The 18,447-nt window shown below is 42.0% G+C and overlaps 1 protein-coding gene across 10 annotated transcripts in view; it reads left to right on the forward strand.

Annotated features, from left to right (window-relative positions):
* DOCK9 (dedicator of cytokinesis 9) overlaps nucleotides 1-17,474 on the forward strand; it is a 286,418-nt gene extending 268,944 nt beyond the window's left edge. For all 10 annotated transcript variants that reach the window (XM_079779188.1, XM_079779189.1, XM_079779191.1 and 7 more), the window contains 6 exons: nucleotides 524-670; nucleotides 4,799-5,009; nucleotides 10,370-10,560; nucleotides 13,806-13,906; nucleotides 14,042-14,180; nucleotides 16,188-17,474. In XM_079779188.1, coding sequence (XP_079635314.1) covers nucleotides 524-670; nucleotides 4,799-5,009; nucleotides 10,370-10,560; nucleotides 13,806-13,906; nucleotides 14,042-14,180; nucleotides 16,188-16,310 — 912 coding nt within the window. In that variant the 3' untranslated portion in view covers nucleotides 16,311-17,474. The remainder of the gene's footprint in view (nucleotides 1-523; nucleotides 671-4,798; nucleotides 5,010-10,369; nucleotides 10,561-13,805; nucleotides 13,907-14,041; nucleotides 14,181-16,187) is intronic.
* The last annotated feature ends 973 nt before the right edge of the window (nucleotides 17,475-18,447 follow it).

The following is an 18,447-nucleotide window of genomic DNA, read 5'->3' on the forward strand; positions in this document are numbered from 1 at the left end:
ATGGAAATATTGGAGATATGGCAGCAGATATGACTGGTGATAATGAAAATATTTTCTGATGTCATGCTACAGCCCTTTAATATGTTTCTCATCAGTAAAGCAAAATAGAATTTACACAAACTTTACTTAGCTTTTGCTGAACCTACTCCGGACCTAAAAGCTTCCTCGTGTGCCATAAAATGCTGTATGAGCTTTTCCCCATTGATTTGTTTCTTGGGAATGTGAAACAGGCTTGTTGCCCATCATCAGACTTCACCGCAAGAACACAGTCTTAAATCCCCAGTCTCTCATTTCACTCAACACTTAATGACAGCATTCTTGAATGCGTTTGCAGTTTTGTGTTTTAACTTTATCTTTGCACCCAGACTTCATATTATTATCATTTTCCTTCCTGTTTGAAAAGCCTGTTTAATTAGGATTTTATTTTAGAATCTTTTATTTTTTAACCCTTATAACCCTTCCCCGGGTGGTAGCCGTGGGCTTGTATTCATTGATAGCTCTCTAATTGCACTCTATGTCACAGGGATTCTTTGAAGATGAAGACGGGAAGGAGTATATTTACAAAGAACCCAAACTCACACCTCTGTCCGAAATTTCTCAGAGACTCCTTAAACTTTACTCAGATAAATTTGGTTCTGAAAATGTCAAAATGATACAGGATTCTGGAAAGGTAGGACCATGTTTGGAAATATGTTATGGCAATATAATATTGTTTGGGTTATGCATGATGGATCATATCATATAATAATAATAATTAGACCGGACATCCTTCCGAATGACCTTCCAGATGAAGCCGGGGCTGTGAGGGAAGCCCAGGTCCCAGGTGCCGGAGGGAAGCTGGTGCCAGCAGCCGGGGGAAGGAAGGCCTACTCTTGCACAAATTTTGTGCATCGGGCCTCTAGTATATTCATAAGTGTGTATAAAAAAAAAAAGAGAGAGACCCAGGAAAAATTAAGACTGGTTGGCCTTGAGTGGCAAGTGTATTTTTTTCTTTTTTTTTCTTCTTAATACCTTCCTTTGCTTTCTAGATGTTCTTCATTAAGCAGATGTTTATTTTATAATTTTAAAGAGACATTCATTTACAAAGTAACACCTGAAGGAATGTAACTTTTTTAGTCCAGAAAGTTAGAAACTCTGTAAGAGGAGGGCCTGACGTTCTGTTTCTCGTAGCACTTTCCCCTGCACTCCGCACTGGCTTATCTGTTACCTGGCACTCTGACTGATCGGTGGATGTAGGGACAGATGGGCCAGCAGACGGACACATCAAGGAATGGACTAACTAGCCAGCACGTTCATAGGAACGAGACCTACCTTCTGTCTGGAGAGGCTGTCCTCTGCCGTATCGCTCTCATGAAGACCCTTTCTGAACCTGCTTTGTTTTTCTGGTACATTTATGTGTCCCACTGATTCAGGATGTCTCCAGGAAGTGGGCTATCCCTTTGCTTCCTGAAACTCAGGCCAGGGTAGAGCTCCTGTTCTTTGCATTAAAAATGCTCCCTCTGGCCAAGGCCGGTTTGGCTCAGTGGATAGAGCGTCGGCCTGCGGACTGGGGGGTCCCGGGTTCGATTCCAGTCAAGGGCATGTGCCTTGGTTGCGGGCACATCCCCGGTGGGGGGTGTGCAGGAGGCGGCTGGTCGATGTTTCTCTCTCGTCGATGTTTCTGGCTTTCTATCCCTCTCCCTTCCTCTCTGTAAAAAATCAACAAAATATATTTTTTTTAAAAAAAATGCTCCCTCTGCTCAGTTTGCAGCAATGACAAGCTCTCCCTCTTTCCAAGCCCACCCTTTAGGAGGCTCCCTAGTGCAGTTTCTGTCCTGAGCCCCAGTGTCTGGAATCTTGGGGCCCTTCGTTTTCTCCAGAAAATAATCTTCTAGTCTCCTGCCCAGTGGTAGGGAGGGGACAAAGAAAAGGGGCGATTCTGGATTCTAGATGCAGGAGACAGGCACAGGCTGATGGTCCGAGTTTGGCTTGCAGACTTTCACCTATTCGCCTGCGTTCCACTCTGTACCTCACTCCTGTTTTCCACTGACACTGGTGACCCCACTTAGACTTTTTCCAGACCAGTTTCTCCAAGGAGCATTTTCCTCTTGTGGGGCAAGGATTAGGGCAGGAAACTGGGGTTCCTCCACTCCAGATAGACTTGGGGCCACCCACCCTGGTTTCTGCCCCACCCCTCTCTTGGGGCTGGGAAATCCAAGGTCAAGGTGCCAGTAGATTCATTATCGGGTGATGTCCTTACAGGGTGGGAGGGGTGAGGGAGCTCTTTTATAAGGGCGCTAGTCCTATCATAAGTGTTCTATCCTCATGACCTAATCACCTCCATCCCACTAATGCCACCACATTGGAAGTTAGTCTTTCAGCCTGTGAATTCTGGGGGACACAGACACTCAGTCTATAGCAGCAAGCTTCTCAGGGGTGCTCCTCTCCATCGGAACTTGGATTAGAACTTCTTCGCTTTACTGAATCACATAGCACACCTCTGCTCGCCCGCCTTCCAGAAATTCTAAACTCTCCAGTTCACTACTGTCTGCCATCCTCTTTTCTTGGTCCTCTCGTGTTAATTCTGTACTGTCATTTTAACAGACTGCACAAAGTAAAAGGGGTAAATACATGTTGTTGGTCCATTTTTAACCAGGAATCTCAATACAACCTTATTAAGGCCTGCTTTCTTCCTAGACCAAATTACTCAGGTCCAATTTGCCTTTCTTTCTGGAACCGAAACCTTTGTCTGGGTCAAGTTGTGACTTGAACATTATAGCCTTTTCTCAAGGTTCTCTGCCGGGGTGTTTCTCAGCATCTAGAAGGGTTCAGGGATCTGGAGAAGGGGCTGCGTGTAAATTAAAAAAGAGACTAGACATGAAATATAAATTTGGAAGGCATTTTGGGGAGCCAGAGGAGACCTAGCTTCAGTAACCAAGTTCCCTGAATCTCTGGATCCCTAGCTTTTTATTAACACAAATTGCCCTAAGGCAAAGCAGATATGCATATCAAAGGCAAGGTTTGGTATACAGTAGGCATTGTCAGGTTGGAGGAACTGCCTCCAGCTGCTCAGCTGTTTGGCCAGCAGCAGGTAATAACATGTAGATTGAAATGCCCTCAGCTGTCTGGCAACAGGCAATAATATATGCATCTTTTTCAGGTTTGGGGAAATGCTTTCAGCCATTCCAGCAGGCAACAGTATGATTCAGCCCTGCTGAATATAGAAGCCCTTCAACCTTCTGAGGACTTCTTGCATTTATTATGACATGCTGGAATTAGCTTCCAGCAGTTCTCATACATTCTTCCCCTTTTCACATGTAGTCCCTGATGTAGCAGCTGAAAGACTTTCTAGACCTTCTCTTCCCCTAAACACCAGGCCTCCGTTCCTTCTGCAGGAACTTATGTACAACTTTGAAAATGAAGACTAGGGAAACACCATTAAAACAATGGTCAGGAATGTTCATTTCCACTGCTGGTTTCTGTTAGAGGAAGTTAAGTTTAATAGGTTTGAATGCAATTATAGTGATTGGCCAGATGGCCTTTTCTAAAAAAGAAGTAACAACTATGTATTTTCTTAACTTCCAAAGGTTAAGGCGCTTTCACATCTGCTTTTCGTTTCTCTTCACAAACATCCCTAGAAGAACAGTGGTGCGTGATAATTTGAGACCAGTAAAACTACCTTGGCCATATTGGTTTGCCTGCCCTGATTCCAGTATAGTCTCCAGGTTCTCTGCCTTTCTTTCACGTCCCCTTTTATTTTTCTAAGAAGCTTGGATACAATTGATATGTGCAAAATTGATTTGACTAATAAATTAGCTGTTGATTGTCTATGGAAAATGCCCATGTTTAATTTTGTAGCATGTCCCAGAAGTTGGAGCACCACTAATTCCAGAAATGTTGTGAAAGTAGTTATGTGCTGAGTTGATCAGGAACTAAACTTATGGTTAGATTAGTCTTAGATTAATCTGTATCTGTATTAAATTAATTCATCTACATCTGTTTGCATCTAATCTACCTCCAGATTAATTATAATTTGAGGAACTAGGTTTTAATTTTTTTAATTTTTATTTATTGACTTTACAGAGAGAGAGAGAGAGAGAGAGAGAGAAGGATAGAGAGGGAAACATCGATTTGTTGTTCCACTTATTTATGTATTCATTGGTTGATGCTCATATGTGTCCTGACCTGGGATCGAATCCACAACCTTGTCGTATCGGGACAACACTCTTACCAACTGAGCCACCCAGCCAAGGCAGTTGGGGACCTAGGTTTTAAATATTTTTACTAAAATAAACATTTTAATGTCATGAAAAAAATATAGTGGGGATTTAAAATTCTAGGTTAAACAAGACTAAAGAGACATAACATTTAAATATAAAATGTGGTTGTTGATTAGTTTCTGGTTCCAACACAAATAGCTATAAATAACATTCTGGGGACATTTGAGACATTTTCGTACAGACTGGGTATTAGGTGACATTAGGGAATTAGTATTAATTTTGTTGGGTATGATAATGTATATTGGTTATGGAAGAGAATGTCCTCATGTTTAGGAGATGTTGGCTAAAGTATCATGATGTATACCGCTTACTTTGAAATGGCTTAGCTAAAAAAAAGTATATATGTGTGTGTATATTTGAAACAATATAGCAGAGTATTAGCAATTGTTCTAAGTGGTGGGTATGTGATATTCTTTGTACTATTTTTTTCCAACTTTTCTGAATTTTTCCAAAATGCTTACTAATAAAAAGTGGGAAAATACAACATAGGCATGCTTTGACAACTAGCACCAATCTTCCATTTCATTATTCATTTAAAGGTCAACCCTAAGGATCTGGATTCCAAGTATGCATATATCCAGGTGACTCACGTCACCCCATTCTTTGATGAAAAAGAATTGCAAGAAAGGAAAACGGAGTTTGAGAGATCTCATAACATTCGCCGCTTCATGTTTGAGATGCCCTTCACTCAGGCTGGGAAGAGGCAGGGTGGGGTCGAGGAGCAGTGCAAACGGCGCACCATATTGACAGGTATGGCTCATGGCACTTTTCTAGTTGCATGATTCTATTTTCTTCTCCTCCCCGACCACAAGTTTATATCCAATGTCAGGTCACTTCCCTCCTTAGAATCTGATGAGAACAGTGGGCCCTCAGGATGCTTTTGCACACCATTTAGGTGATTTACAGACTCCTTCTGAAACCCACGTGGACCCCTCTTGGGCCCATGGCACCCAGGTCAGGAACCCCTGCCCTCAGTACCGTTTCTTCCTCACGGGAAGAGACCCCTCGGGATCTTGGTCACACAGGTCCCAGCATGAACCTGCTCAGAGATTTATAGCTGAGTGAATAAATGGGACTTCAGGCTGCATCCCTCCCACCTGGCCTCTGAGAGTCGTTGGTCAGCTTCAGCTTGAGTAGCTCCAGTTCCAGGGAGCTCGCTGCAGTCAGAGGCCACCTGTTCAGCTGTTGCCGAGTTTTAATGAACCCTTTGGTACTGTTTACCACCCATGACTCATTCTCAGAAATGTCTTTTGCACTATTTCCAAGTTCCTAACAAGTGTAGAATCATATTAGGAATGATTTTTACCTTCTTTGAGGGAGCTTGACTCCTCCATTCTTAGGTTAGGGTCAGCAACATGACTGTAGTAACCTAAAATAAAACACTTACTTGACTTTTTTTTTAAATATATTTTATTGATTTTTACAGAGAAGAAGGGAGAAGGATAGAGAGTTAGAAACATCGATGAGAGAGAAACATCGATCAGCTGCCTCCTGCACACCCCCTACTGGGGATGTGCCCGCAACCAAGGTACATGCCCTTGACCAGAATCGAACCTGGGACCCTTGAGTCTGTAGGCCGACGCTCTATCCACTGAGCCAAACCGGTCAGGGCACTTACTTGACTTTTTAAAAAATCAGTGGGGAGGCCCATTCAGAAGGCCGGTGTGTCTGTATCCACTACCGAGGCACGTTTTACAAAGAGTGGCCCTAGTTCAACTGAGCCAGGAAGCACCCAGTGCTTGTGTGGAGTCAGTGTTGCCCAGTGCCCCACCTGGGCGAGCTCATGCACATTACAATGATAATGAAAGAGCATGGTTAGGTGCTGCATGCAGGTGCGGCTCCGCTCCCACCACTGCAGTGTACATTTTAAGTGGGTGAATTCGTGGGATAAGGTTGATATCTCAGTAAAGCCGTTAAAGAAAAAATACAGCTCATTACAAAACAGCTCAGAACAGCATATTGCAGAGAATTTTTCACCCTTTCTACGAGGGAACTGGGATAAAAGTTAAAAAAAATTTTTTTTTAATCTGCTTTCTTAAAAGAAAGGGTTTCTACCCCTGCTCTTAGAATAATAAAATAACATGTAAAGCACAAACGATATTGTCTCTTCCCATATGTCATGAGTTGTTTTTCTAATGGACACAGTAGCACATTCTGCTTAATAAACAAGATAACTACATTTCCAAATGGAGTCATTTTATGGGAATTGTCAGCTTAGATTGTTTGTCACTGTAGTTGTGATGACCTTAAATCCGTGCTTATCAAAGTTTGTTCCTGGGTCTGCCGCATCAGCATCACCTGGGAACTTGTTAGAAATGCAAATCCTCGGCCCCCACCCAGACCTATGACTCAGACACTGTGGGGGTGGGGCCCAGCGAGTTATGGTTAACAAGCCCTTCAGGTGGTTCTGATGCCACTCAAGTTGGAGAACTGCTGCTTTAAATAAACCTCATTCACTGATGAGTCAGGGTCAGGATTTTTATTATGATTATTCCGCTCAGGTGGCATTCTGATTCATAAACAGTTACTACCAGGTGCTTTCCCTGGGCAGATTTCCTCCAGGGTTACCACTTGGTCACAGAAGTATTTTAGATTAGATAGACAAAGGGAGCAAAGCTCTGTACCTGCAGGAACAGAGGGGACCAAGAGTAACTCCCCTGCAGGAGAGGCAAAGTAGACCCGTGTGTTGTTGGCTTGGGAAATGACCGCCTTACACAGCTGGGAGGCTGAGAAAGTGTGGGCAGTGCAAAGCCTGAGTCCTGCAGACCCGGGTCACCTCCTCGTGGTGTGACCTTGGGCAGGTCACTTAACCTCTCTGTGCCTTGGTTTCTTCCTCTGTAAAAGGAGAGTTATACTTTCCATCTCATATTAAACATTTTGTATATCATGCCCAGGAGGGGAAAGAATGTACTTCATTTTGCTAAATCTCACCTTGCCTCTGAGGTTGATGATGCCCAAAAGGGGGTTGTAGTAAATAAAGCACAAAAACAAGAGTGCCGTTTTTGCCATGAAAAGTCTTAAGAATATTGAAAAGATAGTTACTGGGCAGTGTAAAGATTTAGAGAAGGGTTGTAAAAATGCTACTAAAGCCCTAGCCGGTTTGGCTCAGTGGGTAGAGTGTCAGCCTGCGGACTGAAGGGTCCCAGGTTCGATTCCGGTCAAGGGCACATGCCCAGGTTCGATCCCCAGTGCGGGGTGTGCAAGAGGCAGCCTATCAATGATTCTCTGTCATCATTGATGTTTCTGTCTCTCTCTCCCTCTCCCTTCCTCTCTGAAATCAATAAAAAAATATTTTTATAAGAAGAGATAAAACATGTAAAGTCTATACAACCTTTAGTTAAAGAATATCTTGAAAGACTTTGAACTTGAGAATTTTCCCTCATGTTATTAATCTCTTAGGTTCTTCTGTCATTGCATTGCTTCAAACCTGACCTTTGGCCTTCCAAGATATGGGGGAGCCCCAGGCCTCCCTGCCCTCTGAATCCAGCAAACACTCACTTTTCAGGATAGTTCAGTCAACTGCAATTTGTAATCATTCAAAAGAACCTAGTGATCACCCTCCTGGCCCCTTTGGTGTACATTTCTGAGCCTCGCTCCCAACATGATCCCCTTCGTTTCTTTTTTTCATAGAACTTCCTAACAAATATAGAATTATATTAGGAATGATTTTTACCCAATCCCTGGAGTTTCTTTCCCATCATTATTCCATAGTTTCCCAAATCATACTCAGATTCCCACTCAGGTTGGGAATGTTCTCCTCCCTTCACCTTCTATTCAGTCTAAGCAGACAGACAGTCCCTTCTCAGCCGTCTCTTCCTCACCCTCCTTCTTAAAGAGCTGCAGATCACTCGTGATGGCTCACTGAGTCTGTCACTTAATTTTCCATCTTCCAAGCCACTTTGCTCTTTCATTTAGCCATTTTGGCAGTAATACAGTCATTAATTCATCAAAATTAATTGCGTACAGGTGGTGTTCCAAGTTGGCATACTAACAAAACAAAGCTCTTTGGCTGTGCAGATTAGATGCTAGCAGGAGACAAATGATAAACAGAAAACAATGCATAAATGTACCTACATTGGAAGATGATATGTGTTCTGGACAAAAGGAAAAGGAGATTGGAAATGTGGGGCTGAGGGGGTGGACTGTGGTTTATGTAGGGTGATGGGGTAGACCTCATTGAGGAGGTGACGTTTGAGTCCAGATGAAGGAGGTGAGGGAGTGGGCCCTGCAAACATGTAGAGGGAGAAGGAACTGTCTGGGCAAAGGCCAAGGGCAGGTGTCTTCATGCCCTGCACATTCAGGGTACGACCAGCAGGTGGGTGTGATGGAGCTGAGGAAGAGGAGGAGAGATGAGGCCTGCAAGTAAGGCAGGGCGTGGGGGGAGCGGGGAGAGTCCCAGATCACATGGAACTGATAGGCTCCTGCACAGACTGAGTTTTCTGTATCATTATACCTATGGGCAAAAGTAGGTTTATGGTTGTTCATATGGAAAAATAAGGCAATAATCAATAAATAATACTACGAGAATAAACTGTGTTTCGCATACTCACAACTGTAAACCTACTTTTGCCCCACACTGTACCGCTTCTTCGCCTCTTTAAGTCTCCAGTTATCATTGCAAGAAGCAAGAAGCAGTGACTCAGGACTCTTATGCTACGCAAAATCAGTCTAATCCATGGACATATAAACATCCTCGGAGCTGGCTTTTCTCTCTGAAATAGGGGTGCTACCACACCATAGCCCTCAGCACTGTGACAAAACAAAGGCCTGTGTTTTAACCTGGCCGTTGCCTCATAAACGGTTCCACACGCGCTTCTTCCTTGCAAATGAGAAAGCTGTAGTTCTCCACACACCTGTCAGTCCGCCCCATCCAGGTGCACCTCTGCTTCCAGGATCGTTTCCCGTGTCCCTGGCCGGCAAGCAGCCATTGCCCAGGTCAGGTCACATTCTCAGAGAAGCCTTTGGCTCTAATCGGATTTACCGATCCATCCCAGGGCTGCCACTGAGAAACTGCCCGCCAGGAACACGAAAGAAACAGGAGACACAGACTCTTGGACTAAGGTTGATAAGACATGTAGAGACCAGAGCAGGCCTGTGTGTGACACATGAGGTTGGTCAGGCTGAACACCTTCTCCCGCCTTGTCCAGACGTGGCCCATGGGAACTCTGTGTTCTGTGGTGCTGGCCCGTTTTCTCATCTGGTGACCAGTCCTTTCTGAGTAATTCCCCACCCCCTGGCCACTTAACAAATAATAAGGAATCCAAACGCATACTCCCCTTGCCTTATTTTTGCTTACTAAAAAAATAAGAAAGCATATATCTAAAGATCTGTTAGTAAATCTATGTTAAATGAGAATATTACAGGTACTTATATACCATATAAAGCAGCAAAGTAGAAACATGAAACAACCCAAAGTAGATCCAGCTGTTTCTCTGCTCATTTTTAAACTTAACTCTTTGGTGTCTTATTATGATAAATGAAAACAATATTGTGTTGTTGTTTTTTTGGTTAAAAATGTATAAAAAATAATAAATATTTTTACTTATATTTTTTATTTGTTTCAAAATATCTCTGTTATTGCTACTTCAACAGTTTTTGCTGTTCTAGTTCATAAAATATTTTGCTTGGAAATATATCTTCACTTCTTATTTTTTTATTAATTTTTTTGATTTATGCAGACTTTGATTCAAAGTTGTTCTGTGGATAAAAATGAATGTTCTTATATTTTTTTCTGGACTTAAGCTGTATGTGATATCTTTAAACTATTTAGTCTTTTTTTATATTTCCAAAGCCACCTTATATCTGCTAGTTCACTCAGATCTCTCAACTTCCAAGGAAGGCAAGACAGTCATGGATGAGAAAATTGATTTCTTCAAAGACGCACTTCTCACAGTAAACGTTAACAAACACCCGACTCTCATTACTTTATATTATACAACCTGTCATCAGACATCCACAGTGATACAGGACAATATCCATGAAGTACTGACATATGACTTTGGCAGGCTTTCTTTCCTTATCTGTAAAATGGGAATAATAATGACTTCTACCTCGATAGTAGTACAGATCTTGCAAACCGTGGAGTAATTCTGGGACCCGTTCCTCCGCAGCGATCCACTGCTTCCCTTACGTGAAGAAGCGGATCCCTGTCATGTACCAGCACCACACCGACCTGAACCCCATCGAAGTGGCCATTGACGAGATGAGTAAGAAGGTGGCTGAGCTGCGGCAGCTGTGCTCCTCGGCTGAAGTGGACATGATCAAACTCCAGCTGAAACTCCAGGGCAGCGTGAGTGTTCAGGTGAGCAAACCACAGGGCAACCGAGGGAAAGACTCCTTATTGAAGACCTTGGGAATATTTCAGGTCATTTGCACCAACAAGGTCTAGTGTAGATCTCTGGCTTTACCAGGTGATCCCCGTTACCTCCCCCAGTGTCTGTGCACTTTCTCCTAATACCAGTAACCACAGGGTACCCCCACCCTACTCTCACTCTCCACTCTCCCCCATTTGCAAGAGTATCATTCTCACTAAACTGTCTGCCGGGGGCAGGAGACAGTTCTCCACACTAACCTGGGTTTTTTTGTTTGTAATTTGGGGAATTCTGGGTGCCTCATTGGAACCATTAAGACTCTTCTAAATATAAAGAATAGCTGTAGGTTTTCTTATAAAACTATTGTTGTCTGGTTCCTATAAAATTTGTTACCTGAAAAAGTACCTTAAGTTTACTCTCTTAATGGTATCTTTTGATTAACATAAAATCTCGATTTTAATATAGCCCAATAGATTAATTTCTTCTTTACTGGTAGCCTTTTTCTATGTCCACTTGAAGAAATCTGTTTTTAAAAGAACATCTTTGAAACATATTTATATTTTCCTTCTTTGCTTAACATTCCTATATAGACCTGCAGTCCATCTAGAATTGGTTTTTGTATGTGGTAGCAGATAGGGGTCAAGACACATTTTTTTCCATATAGCTATCCAAGTGGTGTGCACCATTTATGAAAAAGATCATCCCTTCATCTAGGGAATGATTATACAAATATGTTCAGTGTATGAAAATTCATCAAGCTATACACTTACATTATGTACACTTTTCTCTTTGTATATTACACTTCAAAAATACATTTTTAAAAGATTTCTTACATGGTTTCCTAAGAAATTGGTAAATGCTAAGTCACCTCCTTCCAGTGACCAGTATGCCTGTTACTTCATTGATATTTTTGAGTGTATGTAAGTAATTCAAACACATGTTTTATGTGTGTGTGTGTGTGTGTGTGTGTTTATATGTATCCCTAATTTTTTTCTCTTTTAAGAATGGTGTTTATGAAAGTTACATGTAGATTGTAATACATAGATTTTGGAGTTTTCTTGGTTCATTTTCTGAAATCAGTTTTTGTCAACTTTTTATGAGATTCATGTTGAGTTGCTGCCTCACATTTTTCTAAATGTCATTCACCACAAAAGTATTTATAGGTGTTTTCAACCTCTTTTCTTATGGCCCAAAAGACTTATGCGCCAAAAATAAGTTATCAAGTGAATATGATAATCATTCCAGCAACGTGAATGATTACATAACGGGGCCAGAGGCCACGATTTTCTGCAGCTAAAAACAAAACCACTCAGCAGCGCGACCCGGGAACCTCCAGCCTCTATCGAAAGGCCAGCAGAAGGGTGTGGGCGCCAGTAAAAGGCGGGGCTGGACAGGTTGAGCTTTCTAAAGGACAAAATGTGCCCTGCCATTCGACTGTGACCTTAGAGTTTTACAAATGCTCAATCATCTTAAAAAGCAAAGAATTGCATGATGAAGTAAGATTAACTTCATACATGTGTACCCACCAACGTTGACACAGAGTTAGAGCCGGAGGAAATTAGCTGTATCAATTTATCTGTGCATTTCCGTAATTCTTTCACCGAGAGCCTCCCTGGGGCTGCTGTTGTGCAGGACAGAGTCATCAGGCTGGCTCCATGGCGCTGCACTCCCAGACCTTGTTACATTAGACCTTAGGAAGTTTCATCAACTTTCCCCTTTGCATTTTTTTTAAATTGAATGAGTCATCCCTCAGTATCTTTGGGGGATTGGTTCCAGGAACCCGCAAGGTACCAAAATCCATGGATGCTCAAGTCCCTTACATAAAATGGGGTAGTATTTTCATATAACCTACATACATCCTCCTGTATATTCTAAATCATCTCCAGATTACTTATAATACCCAATACTATGTAAATTGTTATACTGTATTATTTAGGATATAATGGCAAAAAAAAGTCTGTACATGTTCAGAACAGAAACAACCATCTTAGGCTTAACTGCATAGTACATGTCAGCAACAACATAACATTTTGTTTAATAATCACCCAAGGATATGTTGAGAGAGAGAGAAGCATTGATGTGAGAGAAAAACATCAGTTGCCTTACATACGCATCCAGATGGGGGATCAAACCCACAGTCTTTTAATGCATGGGACAGTGCTCCAACCAAACTGTAATTTTTTTAAAGTATATTTTTGATTCGTGAGTAGTTGAGTTTGCAGATGCAGAACTATCGGACACAGAAAGCCAACTGTATCCTTTTGGATAATCAGTCATTTTGGTCATCTTCACATGCACACATCCAGTGTGATGACATAGTCATCACAGAAGGTTAGCTAGCGGTTCCTGTCTCAGAGGGCTCCCCACCTCTGGTGTGAATTCCCACACTGCTGATCTGCCATTATCGTGTAAGTCCTACACACCCTGGATCAGAACCACAGCCCATTCTTTCACCAACAGCAACAAAAAAGATAGACAGCCATCCCTACTTAATTACCGTCCAAGCCCACCAGATCTTCCAGGAGAAATTATGCAGGAATCACGTGGTAAAGTCCTTTCCCAAGCTGTCTCGGATGCCTCGGACTTTTTCCTTCCCATCCAGTGTGTCTAACTTTCTTTTTATCTACATTCCAACTTTGACCTTCCCAACCGAGAACTCTTCTTGCCAAATTTTGATATGCAGGGTTCTGGTTCACATACCCTGTTGCTAAATGCCCCTAATGTTTGGCACTTGCCACACATTTCAGATGGTTACTTCATTCAAGGATAGCAAATCAGTTTGTCCATGGCTGTCCATACAATTCAGTGAGGTGAAGAGTTTGTTTTTAAACAATTGGCATACATACTTTTTTTTTTCTTTTCAGTTTTTCACTGAACTCGTCAGGTTGAGTATAGTGTAGCCAAATATCAATTGGAAGACTTGGGCTCTGATCTCAGGTGTTCCACCTTATTGGATGTTCAACCTTGAATAGGCCCTTATGTTTTCCAAGCTTTGGTTCTTCCTACATAGAATCCACCATCATCAGAAGTGCCCTGGGGATGGCTGAGATGGTAAAGTTAAATGACGTGTAGCTTTCTTCATGGTTTCCTCTTTTGGGTTGTAAGTTCCTGGAGGGCAGGGGTCATGACTACAGACATCATTTTTAGCGCATGGCAACTGAAATTAAAGGTAAATTAAAATTAAACATAATTTTAAAACTTTGTTTTTTATTTATTTATTTGTTTATTTATTTAGGTCAATGCTGGTCCACTGGCATATGCCCGAGCTTTCTTAGATGACACAAACACAAAAAGATATCCGGACAATAAAGTGAAGTTGCTTAAAGAAGTTTTCAGGTAAAGCACACACTAGAAATGTCTTTTTCTCTTCAAGTATGAACAACTTCAGTGCTCAATCAAGGAAGAGGCACTACTGCTTGGACTCATTCTTTGTCCTCAACATCCTTTTTTTCCTCTCCTTTACCACTTCAGGCAATTTGTGGAAGCTTGCGGTCAAGCCTTAGTGGTAAATGAACGTCTGATTAAGGAAGACCAGTTAGAGTATCAGGAAGAAATGAAGGCCAACTATAGGGAAATGGCAAAAGAGCTTTCTGAAATCATGCATGAGCAGGTAAGTGCCACCCTGGAGTTCTCATTTTTAGGAAGCAGGTGTTAGTTGGGGTCTTAATTACACCCTGTGATGGCCTACACCTCTGACAACCTTCCAGGATTTTGAGAATAATGTAGCACTCTCCTCTGCTGCTACTGTCTAACCACAGTTTACTCGAGGAACAGATTGCCTACCTATTAGTACCTAATGTGACCAGAGGAGAGCAGCTCCTACCTCCTCTTCCACACTCTTAGAGGTGGCCCCTCCCCACCCCAATCTAGCGTAAAACAACAATAACAACAACAAAACAAAACAAAACAAAACAAAACAAAAACTCTCACATAGAGAAGAAATACCCATACTGTTGATAGAGTTTTCTTTATTCACCCAGTCCTTTGAAAGAACAGGGTTTACCAGCCAGTTTAAGGAATTATCTCTTGTATTAAATGTCTTTTGCCATTTACAAAAATAGGGTTGTTCAATTTTTAACTATTGAAAGCTGACTTGGGTGCCCCAGTGGATTATCCCTGGCTATTTCTATATTCCTTGTCATTATGGGATCTTTTCTGATTGTACTGCTATTGCCTTCTTGTACGAATTCCTTTCAGGAGAATTGTGGATGTGGGCCTAGTAGTCATCAGAGGGGACAGCTGCCCAGGGAACCCAGTAAATGTCAAAGAGCAGCTTCCACATAATTGCAGAGAGATCCGCTCTCCATCAACCATAGTGACTCCTTCCGAGTCAGAAAACCATCTTTATAGTTAGTGCTAGCACCTTGCTAACACAGAATTCCTTCTGTCTCTTCCCTGCATTCTTGCCTCAGTCTTGCAAAATCGAAGCCAGGACCTTTGTGTCAGTTAACATGTCATGTGATGATTTACTTAGGAAATTTCTGTTGTAGGAAAGCAAATGTCTAAGCTTTAACTTGCTTACTTTTTTTTTTTTTTCTCCTTCATGCTCACACATTCAGATGGGATGGTAATGTAATTTTTTAACTTTATTTTTCTAAAACTTGATTTACTGACTCACAAAGTTATTCCTGAGTTTGGGCAACTGCAGATGTTGGCATAAGGACAAATGCATGTGCAAAAGAAGGCAACCCTCTTCTGGGCACTTGGAAAAGTAGGAAATGATTAAGGAAATAAGTGTGTGAATAACCAGAATGTGAGGACCTCAGGAACACAAGTGTTTGGAAAACACTCAAGGTCTTTTCCATGGGGCCTCCAGATTCCTGTAGAATGGAGTGCTTGGTCAGTGCGTGCCAGCATTTGGCACTAGAAAGATGAAAGTAGGAAAAAAATTATGGGCTGAAAATATTAAAATAAACTCCCAGATTGTATGGACATTTGATGCAGTGCTGTGTTCTCAACTGGAACTTTCAATTATCTCAACAACTATGAAGATTAAACTCCTTTGAACGCTTAAAGAAAAAGAGTCATAACCCAGAGTAGACTCGCTTTTGGCTTTTCCAGGGGAGCCTCTGAGTGTGTATGTTCTTCTCACTTTCTGCCTAGCAGTAGGTCACTTCCTGCCCTTAGAATCCTTCCCTGTATTACGGAATGCAAAAAGAGACTAGCTCAGAGTCAAAGGGGCAGCCCCTCTCTGTAAGACCCTGAGAAAAGGAGCCAGTAGAGAAACACAGATGCTCCAGATTCATCTTAAAAGACTTTTCCAGGGGACAAGGCTAGGTCATGTCCCATGCAGTTTGTGTAAGATAAACTTCAAGCCACCTTATCATCCGGTGAGTCTAGAAGGCTCTCCATTTACTAACTTGTAAAGGACACAAAAACATGTTTGTTCTGGATTTTCTCCTTATAATCCTGATCTGAAAAACATCGTTCACTAGATGAGCCAACACAATCCTTCTGCAAACTGCCAAAGCCTAACTATCTATCCAGGCAGACCATCATTCACAGGAACACTTACCACTGGATGCGATAAGTCCTGTGTGTTCCATAAAATGCACCATTTTGAAAAATGCTGTTCAGGGCATTGCACTTGGGTAATATTGTGTTTCTGTGCCTCAAGATTTGCCCCCTGGAGGAGAAGACGAGTGTTTTACCGAATTCCCTTCACATCTTCAATGCCATCAGTGGGACTCCAACAAGCACCATGGTTCACGGGATGACCAGCTCGTCCTCAGTTCTGTGATCCGCCTCATGGACCGCGTGTGGGGACTTGCTTTGTCATTTGCAAACTCAGGATGATTTCCAAAGCTAATCACTGGGCTCGTGCAGGACACGGGGAGACCGAGCACAAGGAGAAATCAGGGGAACGGGAGAGGGAGGGAACAGGGGACTGTTCTTTCATAGCAGATTTTCTAGAGGAGTCAGGAGAGGGCACATATTTTTTTTAAGTCTCTCTGGCAATATTCCAAGTTTTCATTATGTCTTAACAGAGGCGTGTGGTGGACCCTCATAAACTGAAGCTAGATTTTATTCTTTCTTACAAAGTAGTATTAAGATAAATGGCCTAGAGAAAACAAGTGTTCTGGAATGAACATAGCAGGGACAGTAGCACTGAAATTGAGGCTGAGGTAACCCTTTGCCTCTAGACTAAGCTGGGAAATCTTGAAAATATTTTTTTTCCTGTGGCACATTCAGGTTGAATACGAGAACTATTTTTGTGACTAGTTTTTGATGACTTGAGGGATCTGACCGCTGTAATTTTTGTACCAGTGAACCAGGAGGTTTAGTGCTTTTATACTTATTTACTTGCGTCTAAAAAAACAGAAACGCTTAAGAAACTATGTGAGCTTCAAACTAGTCAAGCAGTTTAGAACCAAAGGCCTCTATTAATAAACACAACTATGCTCAAAGGTTTAAAGTAACGCAGTGTATTGTCATGTACATAAACTTTGTTAATACAGTCTTGGCGTTCTGTACATACGTGTGTTACGTTTCTACATTTTTAATACTCCTCACATGAGCTTCTGCATTAAATTTAATTGTGATAGATTTGTGCTGTTCTTAGTATATGCAAGACACTTGACATTACTGTTTTATTCTTGTACATAAAAAAGTGCAATATGGAGATGTATACAGTCTTTGCTATGTTAGGTTTTTAAACTGTTTTGAAAAGTTCATCCTTTTGCCAAAGTGGTGGAGTATGTCATTGGTAAATCATAAATCCTGTGGTGAACAGTGGTGTGATTTAAAGCTTTCACCATGTTATATTTTCTTTTGAGACATTAATTTAGTAATTTTATATTGGGGAAAATAAAGGTTTTTAATTTTATTTAACTGGAATCTCTGCCCTGCTGTAATTAAACATTCTGTACCACATCTGTATTAAAAATATGCTGATTTTCTGGTAGTGGATATTGGGTATTTATTGTTTAACAGTCCTGGGAGGGACAGGATCTTGAAATACTCAGGAGTGCAAAAACGTGGTATATGAAATTTATTTTAAAATACCTGAGAGGGGGGAAAAAAAAAAAAAGAGGGTAAGTAGATGAAACAAGATGGACAAATGTTGATAATTCTTGAGTCAGAGGTTGGGTATATGGGAAACCTTTATACCCATTTCTCTGCCTTTGTGTAAGTTTCTGAGATACAAATGTCAAGAAGCAGGTAGGTGTGAAGAACAGATCTCCGGGAGAATTTGGACAAATGCTTGTCACACCGTGGTCTGGCTCTGTTGTTCCCCACGTGTACATAGACACCGCATTACCTCTGGCTTTTCCCCTTCAACTATATCAAGGCTTCCACCTTTGTCATCATCCTTGCTGCTTCAAGATAAACACTCCGGGACAAGGTGGTCCTTTGCCCCGGTAGTGCATCGGTGGCCACATGGGCTCACACTCCCTGTACCCTATGTTATCACAAACACTGAACCCATGTCAAGTGATGGCTCAGATTGCAGGGGCCGGGCCTGCCTCTCGTGTGCCCGGTGACCCAGCAGGTGAGTCAGCGCATTGTCACTCGGCCCCATGTGGCTCCAGTGGTAGAGGAAGAGGATTCTTTCCACAAGAAGTAAAACGGCTGGCTTTCCTACTTGAAGGGTTTTAAAGGCTGTCCTTGTACATAACCAGTTGAGGAAATGGGATGGTGTGTACATCTCGAGCACCCAGATGCCAAGGACCTTTTGATGTCTTTGAAATGTTCTCTCTCAGTGGTAAGGCTATATTTCACAGATGGAGACAGGTCATGAAGAGAAGGTGAAGTGTTACAGGAACTCACCAGAGGCTAAGCCCATTCATTAGTGGATCAAGATATAGGGCCTAAGACATTTTTCTATATTAGTTTGCCCTGAGGGTCTGACATCCCCACCCTGGACTCTGACATCA

The sequence above is a fragment of the Cnephaeus nilssonii genome, assembly GCF_951640355.1.
Source record: "Cnephaeus nilssonii genome assembly, chromosome: 8".
Taxonomy (NCBI): Eukaryota; Metazoa; Chordata; class Mammalia; order Chiroptera; family Vespertilionidae; genus Cnephaeus; species Cnephaeus nilssonii.